The sequence below is a fragment of the Ammospiza caudacuta genome, chromosome 6, assembly GCF_027887145.1.
Source record: "Ammospiza caudacuta isolate bAmmCau1 chromosome 6, bAmmCau1.pri, whole genome shotgun sequence".
In the NCBI taxonomy this organism is placed as follows: Eukaryota; Metazoa; Chordata; class Aves; order Passeriformes; family Passerellidae; genus Ammospiza; species Ammospiza caudacuta.
Window position 1 is genome coordinate 61,446,923 of NC_080598.1, and position 19,084 is coordinate 61,466,006.

General features: G+C 40.9%; 1 protein-coding gene across 1 annotated transcript in view; it reads right to left on the bottom strand.

Moving 5' to 3' along the window:
- Nucleotides 1–19,084, bottom strand: part of KIAA0586 (KIAA0586 ortholog) — a 69,785-nt gene that overhangs the window by 13,500 nt on the left and 37,201 nt on the right. Inside the window, exons 29-30 of the mRNA XM_058806694.1 lie at nt 15,795–15,934; nt 12,180–12,267 (exon numbers count right to left, since the gene is read on the bottom strand). Coding sequence (XP_058662677.1) covers nt 12,180–12,267; nt 15,795–15,934 — 228 coding nt within the window. The remainder of the gene's footprint in view (nt 1–12,179; nt 12,268–15,794; nt 15,935–19,084) is intronic.

The following is a 19,084-nucleotide window of genomic DNA, read 5'->3' on the forward strand; positions in this document are numbered from 1 at the left end:
ATTAAAATAGCTATTACCAAATCTTTTTTTAAGCAATCAAAAATTTAAAAACTGCCTATTTCAGCCATAACTCAAAAAATCCCCAGCCCACTCATTTTTAGAAGCTTGTAGAAGATTATGGTCCAAAATCTTAATTGCTCTTGCTGTTTTATTACAGGAAATATGAAAGTGACATGTGCAAAGGTATTTTGATTACAAATTACTTACAGAGATTGCACAATAACTCAGACCTCTAAGGGCCTTCTGCAATTTTACTCTCAGACTGAAAACATCTGAACTTTCTTTTCATGAGCTTCAGACTATTCCCCGTGGCAGACCCTGCACCGTGGAGCTCCACACGAGTCTGAGAGCTTGGATGGCACCAAGGAAACCAAACCTGGAGACCCAAGCAAGGACCTGGACATGGAGATGTCCTGGATACCTTGTGAAATCAGTGTCCCACACATCATGAAATCACAGAATGGTTTGGGGTGGAAGAAACCTAAAAAAAATCTTGTTCCAAGCCCCTGCCATGGGCAGGGACACCTTCCACTATCCCAGGTTGCTCCAAGCCCCATCCAGGCTGGCCTTGGGCACTGCCAGGGATGGAGCAGCCACAGCTGCTCTGGGCACCCTGCTCCAGGGCCTCAGCACTCTCAGAGTGAAGGTTTTTTTTCCTAATTTCTAATCTGAACCCACTCTGAATGTATGGCTCTCATTTAACAGGCTGACTCTGGAATGAGAGAGAGATTTTGTCTCAGAGTGAAGATTTTTTTCCCTAATTTCTAATCTAAGCCCACTCTGAATGTATGGCTCTCCTTTAACAGGCTGACTCTGGAATGAGAGAGAGATTTTGTCTTTTAAGAAAGTGAAAAATCCCTCTCTGAATTAATGAATCAGAGATTCAGAGGCCCTAATCATCCCCTTAAGTGGTTCTAGCCTTCAGCTGCTGTGGCTCCCCAGCCTTTGAGCATGGCTTCACTTCAAAAAAAGGCCAAAAAACCCCAAACCACCACATATTACAGGTAGAAAAAACAGGTTTTACTTCAGTGTCCTGCCATAAGCACAGAGCCAACAAAGCGATTGTGTGCTGTGCTCTCTCTGAGCTAAAACATCTCCCCAGCAGAACCACAGGGCTCATTTCCAAAAGTGCAGCCAAATTCTTGAACCCTCTGCAGCAGGGTTGGGCTGTCACATCATAGCAAGAGAAGACTTTGCCTGCAGTGCTGCTATTATTCATTTTTCACATCATATATATTGAGGTCAGACCACATTTTCTACGTGCAGCTGAAATTTTGGGTTGAGTCCCTGTGTTAGGTCGTTACCAGAAAATGCTGAAGTTTAGGAACAGAACAGCCTTTATTTATCAAGCCTTAAAACCTCAGAGATACTGGCACTGGTAGTCCTGCATTAAAAGCAGATGAGAGGGGAGCAAAAAGCTCTTTAAACCCCAGGTCTGCCTGCAGAGGCAAACCCCAATTGCTGTTATAAAAAGGGTTTTGGACATGGTTTGTCAGAGAGCTCCTGCACATAAAGGGCAGCTGGAGCAGGGGGAGGCATGGCTGCCCTGGCTCCCTCAAAGTGAGGATTCCAACAGGAAACTGCTCCCCCCTTTCTCTTTATTTTTTTTTTTTTTCTTCTTTTTAATCAGGAAGGAAGCTTCATCTTCAGCAACAAGCATTCCCTGTGTAATCTCCCTGCCTGGCTTGGTCTAGGACAGGGTCCAATTACTGAAAAAAGCAATGTGTGCTTCTGAGAAGTCACTCGTGCATTTCCACTGTAACTCCAACTTGTAAATATTTCCCATTTATAACTCTGATTTACGTAACAGGGCACAGTGGCAGCTGTTAAGTAAATTAAACAATTTTCTCAAGATCAGTAATTATGGTTTCAGGATAATAAAAACACGCTAAAAGAAAAAAGTCAGAAATTAGGCAATTTGCAACAAATTCCGTTCTTTTTATTTCTCCTGAAGATACAATGGCCTGACAAGGACAGACTCTGCAGCTGTTTTACTGTCTTTAAACAAACACAGCTCTGCCTAACTCTTGCAATATGCACAGTGCCTAAAATAAGGTCATATGCAACCCTGAGATTATTACTTTAACAATCTGAGGTAGGATGGAGAGCAGCAGATAACCCAATAAGTCTAAACCACCTTGATTGGCTAATTTTGAGGCAAAATATGAACACAACTCTACCAGACCTAGAAAAGGTGAGATCCGTTTTCATTGTTCACATCTGGTTGATGATTTATTAATTTGTATTAAAAATACATGCCTGTATGACATTAAAAAAAGAAAGAGTTAACTGGAAGGCAAAGTCATGCTGTACACAAAGAGACACAGTTACTTCCCTGCAGCCAAAGCACTGGGGGAAAAATGAATTTCACAGACCTGCTCCATATTTTGTGCCACACTCAACAACTTTCACTCAGGTTGTTTAGAACTGTGCTCAAAACCAGCTCTTCTTTCTTTAAAAGCTAAACAGAAGTTTTAGATTAGAGCAGAACGACAGAACATACAAAGGTTCTAAATTTAAATTAAGTTTTTCTAGGTGCAGGGTGTTTTTTTTCTCCTCTCAATGACAGCACTGTGATAAAAACCAGAGCACAGTAGTCCACAGACAAAGTTAAACCCATCTCCATCATTTACTACTGTTCCTTGCAAAGGCAGTCACAAAAAGCACATTTGCAAATGGTATTTCAGAGATGAGGATTTGCTGTACTTCACTTACAGAATCAGTTGCATGGAAGATGAAGAGGGTTTCACTCCAGCTTTATGTTAGGAAATGTTATTCCACAGAGTTACAAAACACAGCCCCATGAGCACTGAGCAACAGGTCATGCATGACAACTTTAATCTTCACTCACCAGCCCTTACCCCATTTTTTACCAAGAATGCTACTTTGGCAGCCTGCATTTCTCAAAATCAGCATGTTATCAAAGAGGAGCATTACCAGTATTTACACAGTGTTCTTCATTTGGAAGATATCCTAGATAACATTTACTCCATGCTGTTGCCTTATTTGAAAATTTCATGGGCTCCTATTCTTAAGAAATTAATCCTGTGGGCTTGGGAACCCTGTATTTATATTTAATTCTAAGCAGCCTTTGTAGCACTGTATTGAGAAGGTGGAGCTGGACAAACCTGGCTTCTCTTTGGTGCATGAATTTGAAGGTCTGTTTACTCCCAAAGCATGTAGAAAAACAAGAAATAAAATATCTAGAAACAACACTGGCCACAAGCATGAAAACTGCCTGTAATCAAGCCTTTCACAATCTAATAAGCAGTAGAATTTCAAAAATATTATTTGATTGTGAACACAAATTGTCTAAATATCCATCTTTATTGGCCACCTTGGTTCTCACCATAACTTTGCAGCCATGCCTTGCCTCTCCTTAGCAGTGCCAAAAATTTACAAAGCATTAAAAAAGAAAAAGAAGTTTATTGTCTGAGAATGAAAGCTTCTGTCTGCTTTGTAGAAGAGGTCTGGGGGCAGCCAGTCAGAATTTGTGAGTTATTCATCGCTCACCTCATACACACTCATGTCCCAGGGATGTCTCTCCTACCCGTCCCCCACACCAACAGCTGGCTCTTTCCAGCTTTTAGGCAGTGCTCAAAAAGCTGAATTGAGAGCAATTTAACAGGTAAAGCTGAAGGGAGTCCAGCTGCCTCTGCCCAGGGCTCAGCAAAGCCAGCACAGTGGGGAGAGCAGAAGCTGCTCCTTCTGTTGTGCTGCACCAGCCACTGAATTATAAAAGGCAACATCTGCCTTCCCCACCAAGCAGAAAAATGTAACCAACTCAGCACATGCTGAAGACATAAAGCCTGCATTTTTCCTATCACAGTGCTAGAAATGTTTCTCCAAGTTGATATATGTGTTTGTAATACTCCTTGTCTTCACCTGTCACCAAACAGTATCCAGGCAATGTCTTGCCAGCACACAAAACCATCAAGACTTCCTGCTCTGATACTGATGCCTTTTATAAAAATAAAAAAGGGAGATAAGAGACCTGCTTAAATGACTGTTAATCCAAGTAAGGATGGTCATCCTAGGAGATCCTGTGGTGTGTGTGCCAAGGCAGCCAGCAGCAGGTCTGCCCGAGACCTGGAATGGTTCCTGACTCAGCTTGGCTGGTTTGGGTGCATCAGGCTGTACACAGAGAGTGACTGAGAAGTGGAAATGGATCTTATTCACAAATCTGCCTTTGTAGGCTGGAATCTGGGTGAGAAGCTGCAGCAGAATTCTGGATGCAGTAACTCCAAGTGCCCTGCTGGAAAGGGAATGCTCTGAATTATGGAATCACAAAATGGTTTGGGTTGGAAGGGACTTTAAAGATCACCCAGTTCCAACCCCTGCCATGGGCAGGGACACCTTCCACCATCCCAGGTTGCTCCAAACCCCATCCAAGCTGGCCTGGAACACTTCCAGGGATGGGGCAGCCACAGCTTCTGTGGCACCCTGTGCCAGGGCCTCACCACCCTCACAGCAAAAAATTTATTTTTCATGTCAAATCTACACCTAATTCTTTCAAGTTTAAAACCATTGCCCCATGTCTTGTCACTCTCTATCTGTATAAAAAGTCCATCTCCCTCTTTTTAGGAGCCCTTTAAGGTACTGGAAGGCACAGTGAGGTGTCCCTGGAGCCTTCTCCTCTCCAGGCTGAACAATCCCAGCTCTCCCAGCCTGTCTCCACAGCAGAGGTGCTCTGGTCACATCTTGTTGCAGTGACACACTGAGGCACATCCTGCAGAACAACCAGGAATCCCAATTCACATTCTTTTAACATCACTGCTAACAAATAGGCACGTGAATTAAACTAGTACAAGACCACAACAAAAATCAAATGCCTCTTCACAACATTATGACAGCAGATGATTTGCAAAGGGACTTCAAACTCAATTATTTGTCCACAAATGAGCAACAGGTTCAGGAGAGACTGTTCTGATTCTCTTGCAGACCCACCACAACACACAGGCCACAGAACAGCTAAACATGCTTACTTTCTAGCTGCACATCAGTTCTTTCTTGTTAAACCATGGGCTCAGAGCTGTGGAACCACTAATTTGTGAGAAACTTCTCCCTCCAGAGAAGAACTAACTGGAAGCAGCCCTGGGGCTGATGTAAGCATTAAATACATGGGGAGTCTCTGTCCTTAGGTGGCTTGCCCAAGCCCATTAATTTTTTGTGTGTGTCCCCCATTTATATAAGCAATGTTTGCATGAAAGGGGAAAGCAGGTCAGCCCAGCCAGCCTGCCACCATCTGCTTTTATTCAGAGTTGCTCAAGATCAGTGCCAGTGGGATCAGTGCCCATTAAAGGGGTTTATTGTGTGTGTTTATTTTTTGCTCTTTACAATGAAGGCAACAGCAATTACTGTAAGTTTGTAAAAGTGCATACAAATCATAATCCTCAATACAAAGCTGCCTCAGTCAGATCCCAGCATGTTTACAAATCCTAGACAGGCTGTGAGAAAAGCTGTCCTGGCATAACCATTTCCACAGGCTGGGGAGGAGTGTGCTAGTGTCCAGGAGATCAGAGACTTGTATTTAATAGTTGTTATCAATTCCATCCCCTGTTTGCAACTCCAGCTGATTCACCACCACCATGAGAGGCTCTGACAAAAGGAAAAGCCTCACATTGGAGCTTCACCCCCAGACAGGCTGACAAGAGATGGATTTATACAACTAAAACTGGAACTGGTGAGAGATCAAAGGTAGGCTGCCAAATGGAAATTGCAATTTAGAGCTTTCAGCTGGTACATTCCAACCCTAAAGAGTGGATATGCAGCAACAAGAGAAACCCTTTCTTTAAGGAGAATTCTGCCTAGGATATGCCTGGCCACTAGAGAAACAAGCTGCCAGAAACTCTGAAATGAAATAAAATATAAACCCCCCCCCCAAACAATTAAACAATTGTAAAAAGCCCCACCCTAAGTGGCAAAAAGATGGGGAAAAAAAGGGAAAATACAGAGAATTGCAGTGATAGAACCGTGCTGCTTTGGTTCCAGGTTATCAAAGTGTTTGAAAAGTAAATGCAATTATGAATCTTTTTTTTTTTTTTTAAATAAATTCCAATTAATTTGGATGTGAAATCCTTTAGATTTTTAATATATACTACAGAACAGAAGATCCTCTGAACCTTCTGGTGTCTGGCTGATGTGATGTAGGCAGGTCAGCAGGCACCTGGACTGGGGGCTACACGATATTTTGAGGTAAAAAGAGGATAAAAAAGGTGATAGGAAAAGGGTGAATGGCCTTAAGCTGAAGGAGGGGAGATTTAACTTAGATATTGGGATGAAATTATTTTTATTATATGGCACAGATTTCCCAGAGGAGCTGTGGCTGCCACATCCCTGGAATTGTCCAAAGAGGGGGCTTGGAGCAGCCTGGGATGGTGGAAGGTGTCCCTGCCATGGCAGGGACAGACCTGGATGAGCTTTAAGGTCCTTTCCAATCCAGACCTGGCTATGATTCCATGGTTCCATGAAAAAGTTCAAACTCCAAATGTCCATTGGGTGCTTTGAGCAGCAGTGCCAACAATTTTCAGCTTACCTGCATGAAAACGAGACTGGAACCTCAATATTTTCACATTACAGTCCCTCATATATGACTGAAATAGCAATTTAACAGAAGTTTAACTTGTGATCTATAAAACACACTTAGAGGGATGCCACAGGTCACTGGATTAGATCACCTAGAATCTTTCATCTTTAGATCACCTTTAAAATCCAGGCTTAAAGAGGGAATCAAATGAGTTTTTGCAATATTTACTTTTGAGCCTCAGAAAATCTGGATAAAGACAAGCAAAAAAATCTAAATATTTGACAGTCTCCATAGGAAGTAATGCTTTCAGTAGTGATAACATCACTTTGAAGAAGTTTTTCTTTCCCTCTCTGTACAAAAAATCCCATCTGGTGCTGGAATTTCACTGAAAATCCCTGCTGCTGTGTTCAGACCAGAGCAGGGGCTTGGTACAGGAACACACCCTGAAATTCAGCAAAATAAATGTATTTAAACACAAAGATCTTCTCAAAAGGGAGGATTTATTATTTTTTACTGTATGAAAATTTCAAAATAGTTCCCTCCAGAGATCACCCAGACACACACCCAACAGGGTGGGATGGAGGAGGGAGGTGTGAGGACACAGAAAAGCAGATTTCATGATGGACACAGAATACAGGATACAGAAAAGCTGTGAAGGTTTCATGATGGGTGTAAAGCACCACCTCACAGGCACCAAGAGAAGGGGAAAAGGGAAATTTCCTGCCTTTGCACAGGGCAAAAGCCTCAGCACAATGTCACAGCAATGCCACTGCAGCAGGGAGAGCTGGGACACTGAAGGCTGCAGGAACAGAAGAACAAACTCTCAGCTTTGTAGAAGCTGAAGGAAATTGCCAAGGAGGGAAAGATGGGCAATGCATGGTGTGGAGAATCCTCCTCCCTGAGCACAGCCCTCAGCAGCAAGGCCTCAGACTGCAGGGCAATGTGGCACTGCTGGTGCAGTTTTCTTCAAGTATAAACTGTGTTCTCTTCGTTTTTTAAATTCTCCATTTCAATTCATTTAGGTGCCTCAAAAAATCAAATTGCATTCTAGGAATCCAAAAATCAAACTACAGCTGTGCTTCACCTGCTTGTAGTTGCAATTCTTCACACCTTTAGGGCAAGTAGGTGAGGGGAAAAAATGACAACTGTGTGAGACCAGAGGAGCATTTCCCTGGAAGGATTTTTGGGAATGGCTACAAAGGAGTGCACAGTCCCATGAAATTCCAGCAATTGCTGCTGTTTGGTTCCTCATGACTCAAAGCTGAAGCAGCAGAACATCATCATCCACAGTGACAAATTCACACAAGATTTTGCCTTAAGCTATGAAAATCCAACTTCTGGTTAAACATTTTGTCTGAAAAATAACTGAATTAACTCAGTGGGAAAAGAAACAGCCACAGATATAAATGACACTTGTTAATAGATAAATAATATTTACAAAAGCCAAGGAATTAAAAGCTCCTGTTCCAAATGTATTATAACACAACTAAATATTTACTTAGAGGAGTTCACAGTAGAAACTCTCATGTGTGGATACTGAGGATTTTATGTGGGATATTATTCAGAATGCACACTTTATCACTAACATACATGTTTTCTACTGCATGGGCTATTGTGCAGCTCCTATGGACACATGCAGAATGAACAAAACCTCCCTGAGAACTGGCATTCTAAACCACTTGGAGCACCTAAAAGGCAATGACTACTTACAGAAAAGCCAGAGCCTCTGTGGGAAATGCAGCCCTGCCTTTCCTGACTTGCCCAAATGTAAAATACATTAAGTGAGTGATGTCAATGAGCTACCTGATAGCACAGAGAGGTAACTGGAGAGGAAAACCAGAGGAAAAATAGATCAGAAATATCCCTGGAAGAGTTCAAGGCCAGGCTGGAGCAACCTGGTGTGGTGGAAGTGTCCCTGCCCATGGCACGGGGTGGAACTACATGATCCTTGAGGTCCTTTACACCCCACATCACGCTGTGAGTCTGTGACAATTCTGAAGAAACCCTGAAAAAAACTTACATGAAACACTTGCCTGAAAAATGCCTTAATTACAACCAAGTGATTTCATTCCTCCAGTTTCCAAGATCTTCTCAGAAATGAGGCAAATTCAAGGAGCAGCACAGGCTGCACAAACTATTTCAGCCTCTCAGGTTGTGGCTGTTCTCCCTGCTCTGTGCAAGGAGAGCTCTGCTTTGCTTCACTGGCTGCTACATCCAGGCTGCTGTGGAGAATCTTTAGCAAAAGCCTTCAGTGAAATTCAGGCCAAAAAAAGAAACAGCAGGATATTGAGGGAAAAGTAAGCTTTCAGTAGAATAGTCATTGAGTTTGACCAAAACAGTTCCAGTTCTAAGAAAAAAAGAAAGACCTTTAGCCTTATCCTAATCTTCTTCCTTCCTTGAAGCATCTGTTACACATTTGCCTCACTCCACAACAGTTTGAAGAAAAAATAACCCAAAACCTAACTCAGAGCAATTCCTGGCTGCAGAAGAAAGACAAAGAAGTATTTAGTTATAGCCATATTTTCAGCATTACAGCTTTCAATGCAGCCTAATGTCAATGTTAACACAGAAGCAACCCATCTTCAATACTCAGCAAGGACTATGGAATTTTTGTTTTTTATACAGATTGTTTTAAGGGCTTCTTGTCATCTTATTCATTTATTGCACAGATCATCTCCTCCCACAAGCAGTTGTGCAATTTCTCTGTGGCAACAAAGCCAATTGCTCAGTGTCCCAATATTCCTTTCCCATGTATTTACACTGCCTGAACATAATTCACTAGCTGGAGATAAAAAGGAATTACTAGCAACAAGTTGTGCTCTCTAGGTCACATTTTGAGAGTCTGTGCTGTAGGAAAATAATTAAGTGAAGATACAGCTACCTCTGAGCTGCTCATATTAAAGTTTAAAATTGCTCTGCACTCCAGCATTGCCACCTGTTCTTTCATTTTAATTTTAAAAATTCTGAATCCTTTTAATGTAAGCCTGAAAATGCTTAAATCCTGGAAATATGAGCATTCACCAACCACAACAATTACTCTCCTATTAAATTCATGAAGATATATGAAAGAATGGCACAAAGATTAAAGGGTATTATAAAGCCAAAAATATATATGCATGTATATTATGTAGAACAACTCTGTGTTTTCAAACCACTGTCTCCACTGTGTCTAGAGAAGGCACACATTTCAATTAATAATACATCCAGCCTTGATTTTCAGTTGTAACTTTTCAGGAGACTTTTACCCTTTCAGGCATGATATTGTAGCAGTCCTAAAATTCAACTTTCATTAGAAGCCATCAATCATGTTTCTTTCAGTAAAAACACATGTTCACTGCAGACCACAGAAATTTTTAAACAACAAAAGAAAGCTCTAATGTGTATATATGTGTTTATGGCCACCAAAAGATGAATCAAATCTTGTCATGTACTTATCAATTATATCAAAATGGCTTTTCAACATCCAGCTTGAAGCCCAAAACAATTTTCCTTTTCTCCCAACACTGTGAATTCACACTTAATCTCAGGGCTCTGGATTTCCTAACCTCTAATACCGAGCCAATCACTTACCCTTTAAACTCTGAAAAAGCACCTAAATAAATGCTCCTGCCTCCAGAATGCTTCTCCATTTCCAGGCATTCCCTGTTCCTTCTATCCCAGGGAAGGCAACCATCTGACATGAAGCTTTTATAAACAAGGTGCTTTGAACTTACACTAACAGATGTGCTTCATTTTAAAATGTTGTATTTACTTAAACCCACGTACACTTATCATGTTGCAAGCTTTCCTTTTTCTTTCAAATGCTTCTTATTAATTTTTACCCTCAACTTTTGGCCTGATTAAGGTCTCTGTGGTGAAGCTTAGAGAGAGGAGACATTCTGGTTAAAAGTGACAGACAGTTGTTTCCATTCTCTAATCCTTGAGATTTTTATTGGCTTATTAAATATGTATACTTCGAATGAGATTTCAATTATCCTGGTATATAAATCATCCTTTTTTTCTCTTTTTTTTTTTTTCCCCTCTCAAAGAAAATTGACTACTGCCATCTCCTGGTCACACATTTTCAGCTCAGACACAACTGGACCGTGCCCAAATTCCTTGTGCTACAGTACAGATAAATGCAGAGGTAAAAACAGGTAAACACAGACCTGCACTAAATTGTGCCACTTCAGCTCTGGAAGCTTTTCCACTAATTATCCATAGATAATTTTTACATTATTCATAACTTTCTTCATATGCAAACCACAGTTTTGAAATCAGGTTCCAAGTCCCACGACCAATAACAATGGCCTGGGGCTTTTCTTACCACTTATAAATATTTGAAGCAGAATAATTCCCTCAGAATTCGATGGGATGTTTTTAAAAAAAATGAAATGGAAGAAGTTCAAAGAATTATTTTTAAAAGGGCTTGAAGGAAGAATTTCTCAGTGCTAGGGTGGAGCAATTATAATTGCATATATTGTAGACAGGCAGGTTTTTAGATTCTTGCTCTTAGAATGTAAGATTAAAACTGCTACACATCTCACTGTAGCACCTCCACAAGCTTCTTATCTGCTAAAACAATTACCCATAGCAGTCATGTGCACAGTTTATGCTATTCCCACACTGACTTGAACTACAATAAACAAAATATATTCTCTCCTCTCTTTCATCATCCTGAACACCTTTACAAACACTGTTAAGCAACCTCCAAAAGTAGCAGAGATAATACTTAGTGTCCTTCAGAACAGAAAATCTTTATCTGTTACACACCAGCTTGAAGTCCATCTCAAACCAGGTCATTTTAACATTGAAAATGTCATATTTTTTTCCACAGTTGCATGATCTTCACATTATCTTTCAGTTCTCCTGCAGCACTCCTGTGTTTTCTCAAGCATATGAGCCACTCCCTTTATCACAACATCATGAACATCTCCTTTGCTGAACAGCACTCTATAAAGCAATTAAGATTCAGTTGACTACAGAAAACGCACGTTGCAATGCTCTTGGCAAATCCAAATTTAAATAAACACTTAATTGCCAAGATTCTCATGACTTCCATACAGATACATTTCATAAAATCATAGAATGATCTGGGTTGCAAGGGAAATTAAAGCTCATCCAGTTCCACCCCTGCCATGGCAGGGACACTTTCCATCATCCCAGGCTGCTCCAAGCCCCATCCAGGCTGGCCTTGGACATTTCCAGGGATCCAGGGGCAGCCACAGCTGCTCTGGGCACCCTGTGCCAGGGCCTCAGCACCCTCACAGGGGAGAATTTCTTCCCAATATTTCACCTGACCCTGCCCTCTGTCAGTGTGAAGCCACTGCCCACTGTCCTGCCACTCCACCCCTTGTCCAGAGTCCCTCTCCAGATCTCCTGGAGCCCATTTAAGCACTGGAAGGGGCCCTAAGGTCTCCCTGGAGCCTTCTCTTCTTCAGGATGAATTTCCAATCCTTTCAGTGCACCCCAACAACATAACTGTGTACACACACAGCCATCACTTTATATACACATTTATAACGTGTATAACTCTGCATTCAGCAATGTCTGGAAATGTTGTAGAGCAATGAAAACCAAATTTTAAAAAATCAGCACTGTTACGTCAGTATACAAAAATATTTAGAAGTGATGTGCTTAACTGAGAGAACTCTGCACATTGACACTGATTTACCTTCTTGCTGCATCTCCTCAGATTTCCTTCTCACAAAGATAACTCTGGGTCTCACAATCTGAACGTGTGCAGCTCCTTGGCTTTCCTCCTAGGTATCATGCATTAAAATCACATTACAAATCTCACTTTTGATGGCAAAGCACAGCAAGATTACATTCAGCTTCAAGAAACATCCAAAGAAGTTTTTAAAGATTCATTAAACATGTGCACTTGTTCTCCCTACATCTGACTTCAAGAGAATTCAGCTCTGAATTAGCCTATTACAGCTATTCCCTCTAGACAAACATCCTGGGAGCAGCAGGAATGGATGCAAAAGTGCCATTTTAGACCTTAAGACACAAGAGACTTTCAATTTTTACTCAAAGCATGTAGTAGAAAGAACATAAATTTCCCTGGCTTTCTTTAATACCCAGGATATCTCCCTAGGTATTACCCTCCTGACGAGTAAGAGAAAGATGAAAGAGAAAAGAAATATAAAAATTTCAGCTCACAGGTTGGAAAACCCAAGACAAATCTAAAATTTATTTCTTTGGCCATGTTTTTAGAACTGGTTGCTCCAGGCCCCATCCAGGCTGATCTTGGACACTTCCAGGGATGGGGCAGCCACAGCTTCTGTGGGCACCCTGTGCCAGGGCCTGCCCACCCTCACAGGGAAGAATTTCTTCCTTTATCTCTAATCTAACCCTGCCCTGGGCAGTTTAAAATCACTGCCCCTTGTCCTATCACTAGGTGCGCCTACCTGGAAGATTTAAACTTTCTCTTAAGACAGATAAATTTAAAGCAGACAAGATGAGAAAGAGTTGAGATTATTTTCTGAGAGCATGAAGGTCTCATGGATACATGACAGAAGGACACCAATATATTAAATGAATATTAAATATCAGCAGCATAAGAGTTCTCATGGGTTCTCCATCTGAAGTGGTTTTATTTCTGTTGGATTTGTAATACATAAAAACTCAGTTTAAACTGAACCAAGCTGCAAACAGAAGTTTAGAGATAACACAGATTCATAACCTACAATTCTGCATTCCTGAAGATTAAAAAACCATGTCTTTTGAAATACAAAAAAATGAAAGTTAACGAGAATACCAAAGTGACAATCCCACTTGAAAAATGCAGATTGTATAAAAACATCCATACTTATAAAGGAATATTATGAAAATATTTTGCAACCAAGTGATTTTCTAAGATTTTAACAATGCATTTGGGACTTGAAATTATTTAGATTTACCATCTCTGGAATGTGTAGCCACGCAAATATGACTTCAATGTTCCTGTCCCTCCCATCATCAAAATGATTTATTTAGAATAGGAAGAGCTCAGCTTCCTCCAAGTCATTCTCTTGCTTCTTAGAGCTAAGACCATGGGGGCAAAATGGCACAAATAACAGTCAATTCCTGTATCGTTGCACAAGAATGGACAGGAGGGGTCAAAGTAAAGATATTTAGTCTGGCTTTCTGTCTAACAGTGGCTAAAAGCATATATAAATCTCCAAAAAAAAAAAAAAATCTAATGCCAGGAATGGAGGAGCAGCCAAGGAATTTGGGTAGATAAGAAAATTCCTGTATGACTTAAGCCATTTGTTTTGGACTGAGTGACCACACAGCAAATGACTAAAAGGCATTTGCTCCTGCCCTGTGTGTGAAAACTCAGGGCTCTTTCTGTGACCTACACACCAGTGCCAGGGAGCAAACAAATCTGGCAGCTCCACATCCCTGCCAAACCTCCCTGGCACGAGGATCCTGCTCACTCAGGCTGCAGAGCCAACCCAGGCTGTGCCATCACCTCCCAGGGCCAAGGACCAGCAGGACACCATCTGAAATCCTGCATTTTCTCAGCTCTCTCAGCAAACTTTGTTCCTGAATAGATTTGTCTTCTGCCTTTGTATGTAGGTGATACAGTTTGATTTCAGAGAAGGCAAACACTGTCTGGAGAAGAACAAGATGTGAGAGTCAGTGACTAACTTGTGAGGAAATCCTTCAAGAAGTCTGAAGTGATTGCTGCCTTAAACATTGCACAGAATGAATGAATGAATCATCCTGAAAGGCTCAGCAGCTCCTGCTCTCTTTGCTGGTGTAATGTTACCAGAAATTCTGTTCCTGCAGGCAGGTGACAAGGCAGATCCAATGGCAGAGCTGAGCACAGATGCCATCCTTAATTAAAGCTGGGGAAAGGTTCATCCTTGTCACAAGGTAGATAAATGCTGTCACAACAAGATTTCAAATCACCTGGTACAGGGGTTATTTTTTAATTTCACAGAAGGATGTAAAGATCTAGCACAGGATCTTACAGAATGCCTTAACCACAGTAAACATCTCTCCTGCATGGGGAAATCACTTATAAATATCATCACTTCATATCAAGTTATCCTGTGAGAAAGTGATGTAGAGTTAAATCAGTCACACTCAGGAACAAACCAAACCCAACAAAACCACACCAAGTTCTGGGGTTTGCCTGTGTGGTTTGAAGGGAGGGTGAGTTTTACATGCCAGCAGGCAAAAAAAAAAAAAAAGCCACACTAAGAGTTCAGATGCAAGAAGTTTCTAAAGATAAGATAATTTATAACTACCTACAGATAAAGGATAAGATAATATATAATTATCTGTGTATCTTCTGTGAAAGGCACATGTGTTACCCTCTCTGTCCCTATTACTTTTGCCTGTGAACAGTAATTCCAAGAAAGTCTGTTCTGATGAGCTCAAAGTAAAGGAGGGAGGTGTAACATTAAAAATCTTCTCTGAAGATGCAACACATCACTTCAGGTGACAAATTTAAGAACTGCTCAGACACCAATGGCACAATACAAATCAAGGCTCAAAAACATAAACCCAAAGGAAGTTTAATGCAAGATACTTTAGATTTTTAAAAATACAGATAAAACATCAAATACAAAAAATTTCAGGGAAGGACAGAATTTATCCATGAATACAGCAAGTATATAATGCTCTCAAACACACTGTGCAGCCTCACATATTAGAGAGCAGTCTGCCACCTCATTTTTAGCTTTTGCCACTTGTTATTTGAATTAGTTAGTAAGTAAACCATCATCTCTAGGTAACAGCACATACTAATAAAGTAGCAAAAATTAACTGTCTAGGCTTGAAGCAGAGATCAATAGGATATTCCTCTATCTTTTAATGCTCTGGGGTTCATCATCCTCACTGCCTTTCCAGCCCTGCCCCTCCTAGGACAAATGAAACTCCTGGAATGCTGAGGGGGTTACAACCCCTGAGGCAAATTTCTGTATTTCTGTGCTCACCTCCTCAGTCCTATATCCAGGATTTATCCTGCATTTGAAGGACTGTGCCCCTAAAACATGGGAATGCCCCAATGGATGCTGTATAGGAATGGATCCTGTGAGACCCCTGAAGCTGTGAGGAAGTGCAGAAAAGCTAAAAAAAGGTCACAACTTTAAAGAAGGGATTTGGTAAGGATTTGTCACAGGAAACAGAGTCACCTTTACAGCACACATGCCTTTGACTCTTCTCAGCTGAATGTGTCACTTTATGCACCAGTTCTGTGATGTCAGGCATGACAGTGAAACAGGAAAATTTACTTTCCCAGGTTTCAGTTTGCTCTTTCTGACTAGGCACAGGAAAAATGCTTTCAGCTCACCTGGGACAGATCCTCTGGGAGTGGTGTCATTCTGCAGCTTGGCTGGGCTGCTGGCAGAGCAGTGTTTGAACCTGGCTGTGACTCCAGTTCAACCAAAAGCATTGGAATAGGACTTGGATCTGCATCTCCAAGAATTTCTGCTGAGAGAGAAAATTTCCTTCATGAGCTGGAGCCACAATCTCCTGGTCAACTCATGTGACAGAAGGTGCAGCCTTTCAAACTTCCAACAGGGGGACATGCAATGTTAAAGAGAATGATTTCCTCCTTACATGGCTCATTGTATACCCCTTAAATTGCTCTTGCGGGGATAAAAATGAAATAAGAAATACATGTCTGTGGAAATTGAAAGAATAAATCAGCTTTATCATCTGTAGATTTGTAATGTGGCAGCATCTGAGAAAGCTTCAGAGCTGTACAGTTCATCATACCATTATATGCTTAATGAGCTTTATCACACTTACTGCAAAGAAATTGGAAAAGCTTCTTCATTAAATCTTTCACTCCTGTATGAACTAAAAGAAAGCTGTATATAGTCTCTCTTAAAGGGATAATTCACTCTCTAATCCAACATTTATCATGGTTTTGCAGCCTGCAAGTGTGTAAAACATCTTTATGAAACATGTACTGACAGCTCATGAACTAACTTTAGCCTTCTGCTATCATACAGAGCCAAAGAATGAATTTTAAGCCTAATTAACTATAATCATTGCTTAATTAACTGTAATTATTGTTCACTTTAAGACTGCATGTGCCACATTTCATTTGCATGTTGGTTTTTATATCCCTGACTTTCAGCATAGAAAACAAGGATTTATAAATTACTGATCATCAAGATGCTGTTATGGACCCACATGAGCAACACCTTCTCCATCCTACAAATGGACACTGTGTTCCCATCATACAAATAAAATCTGGTCACAAAATTGCAAACAACCCCACAAAACACAGAATCCTCAAAATTCCTACAGACACCTCTGTGGGTGACTCATTCTGCCAGAGGAACTGAGTATCCACTGCAAGGTTTCATGTGAAAGATGCACACCCTGAAATATGTGATGTCTGACACCCGTGGTTTAACTATTATTTAGTATTTGCCCTGGAAATAATTACCAAATAAAATGATGGCCCTGCATTGTAGCTGTTGTGGCTGCCAGGAAATGTTTGACTTGCACTGAAGGCCAGACAATCACATCCCAGTGCAGAGAGAAAAAAGGTTTGGAAGGAAAGTGGAAACAATCACAGATCATCCTTTCCACCCTTGACCTGACCCTCCCTCCAAAACCAGATTGTTTTCTATTCAGAGTTGACTTCAGTAACAAAAGGACTTAGAAACCAGGATTTCTGTTTCTCCTTGATATGAAAACAACTCCTGTCTTGAAAGCAAATCCAAGCTTTTATACAATGTTGTTTCCTTAGCAATGCAACAAATTACTGTGCTGTGTTCAGAGGTGGGGAGGGAGGAAAGCTAAATTAAAAATCATCAGAATGCAACAGAACTCAGGCTGGGATTATAAAGATTATGTAAAAGCACAGGGCATTGCCCTATGGTAGTTAGTACAGGGCACTTGGCTCCTCTCAAAAATATGCTGCAATAAAGACTAAAAACAACACTACAAGATTTAGAGATAAGTATGAAAATCAGTAGAGAAACACACTGCTGGTGGATTATCATCACATGCAGGAGCTGGTCTGAAAAGTGTTAAGTTATTTACAGGACAGACAAAGGGCACCCTAAATTGAATTAAATACATTTTAAAAATTATTTTTAAAGATACAAGGAGATACAACCCTGTTGTGCCAGATACAGCCATGGACAGTGTGGGTAAGGAGGACAGAAGGACAGACAGACATAGGGACAGGTTCTGCCATTAACAGACATCTTCCAACTCCATGGTCCTGAGCACCATTACAGACTTACAGAACCAGGGAAATCCCATGGTTTGAGCTGGAAGGGACCTTAAACCCCATCCTGCTCACCCCCCTGCCATGGGCAGGGACTGCTTGCACCATCCCAGGGTGCTCCAAGCCCCATCCAGCCTGGCCTGGAGCAGTTCCAGGGATCCAGGGGCAGCCACAGCTCCTCTGTGCCAGGGCCCCACCACCCTGAAACTCCTCACAGGGAAGAATTTCTTCCCCACATTTAATCCAAATCTCTCCTCTTGAGTTAAAACCATTCCCCCTTGTGCTGCACTATCTGCAGATGATCTGAGCACTGATTTATTGCTACATCGGTGTCCTTAGTGCTGACTGACCTCTACCAACACAGAGTCAAACAAGTGACTCAGAGAAATCTCTTATCTCAGAAAACTTCATGCAACCAATTTTCAAGCAAACTACTTTAAAGGAAAAGTTTGATAATATATAAAGTACCAGAATATATTTTCAAGGCTGACATTGGTGTGTTTGTCCAAAATGTTAGGTCACAGCTGGTTTAAAAGGTTACTCTCTGTATGACCAGTTCAAATGTTAATCGCTTCAAAACCAAGCAAATATTTTATTTTCTCCAAGATTGTTTTTGCCACGTGTTAAACACATTTAATTCCAATCCACTTCCTACTGGTCAAGGGTTAATAATGTGAGATAAGCTTCTCTTGTCAAATTCATAAATGTGAAAATTAAAAGGACAGAAAAGCAGCTGTTTGATCACTTTAATTTACACAACTTTTGATGAATCAGTGCAACTACATTTGTGTTGCAACAGCTTGGTAATTATTTCAGTTTAGTTTAAACATATTTAAAACCACAGTCAACAAAATACTTTCTACATGCTTGCAGCAGCTACATTAAACAATTTTAGAAGCACATTTTCAGATAACAACAGAGAACCTGGGATAAAAAATAAGGAAGAGGAAGGATGGACCACTGTTTTCAGCACTACTTTCAACTGAAATAAAATAAATTTCCCTGCTTTACCAACAGCAACTCCCTGCTTTGTACAAGGTGTGTGTGCCTCAGCTATCCATCTGGGAAAAAATCCATTTCCATATCATTAGAGGAATATATGAAGCTAAAATATATTGCCATTTATGAGGCACTGCAGAATCAGGATGGAGTGATAACAGCAAAGAGGAGCAGGGCTGAGCAAGGGGACAGAGAGGAGCAGCTTCAAGTGCTGGTGCTAACACCTGTCCAATGGAAACTGCCTCCAACAACTGAATTTGACTTAAAAGAATAAGAGACACACTTTACAAGTTAACTTTTGTATAGGCAAATGGGTATTTGCCATGATTTTTATTCCAATTATAGGAAATTGCTAAGAAGAGTGATGACAAAGCTTGAATTAAATCCAG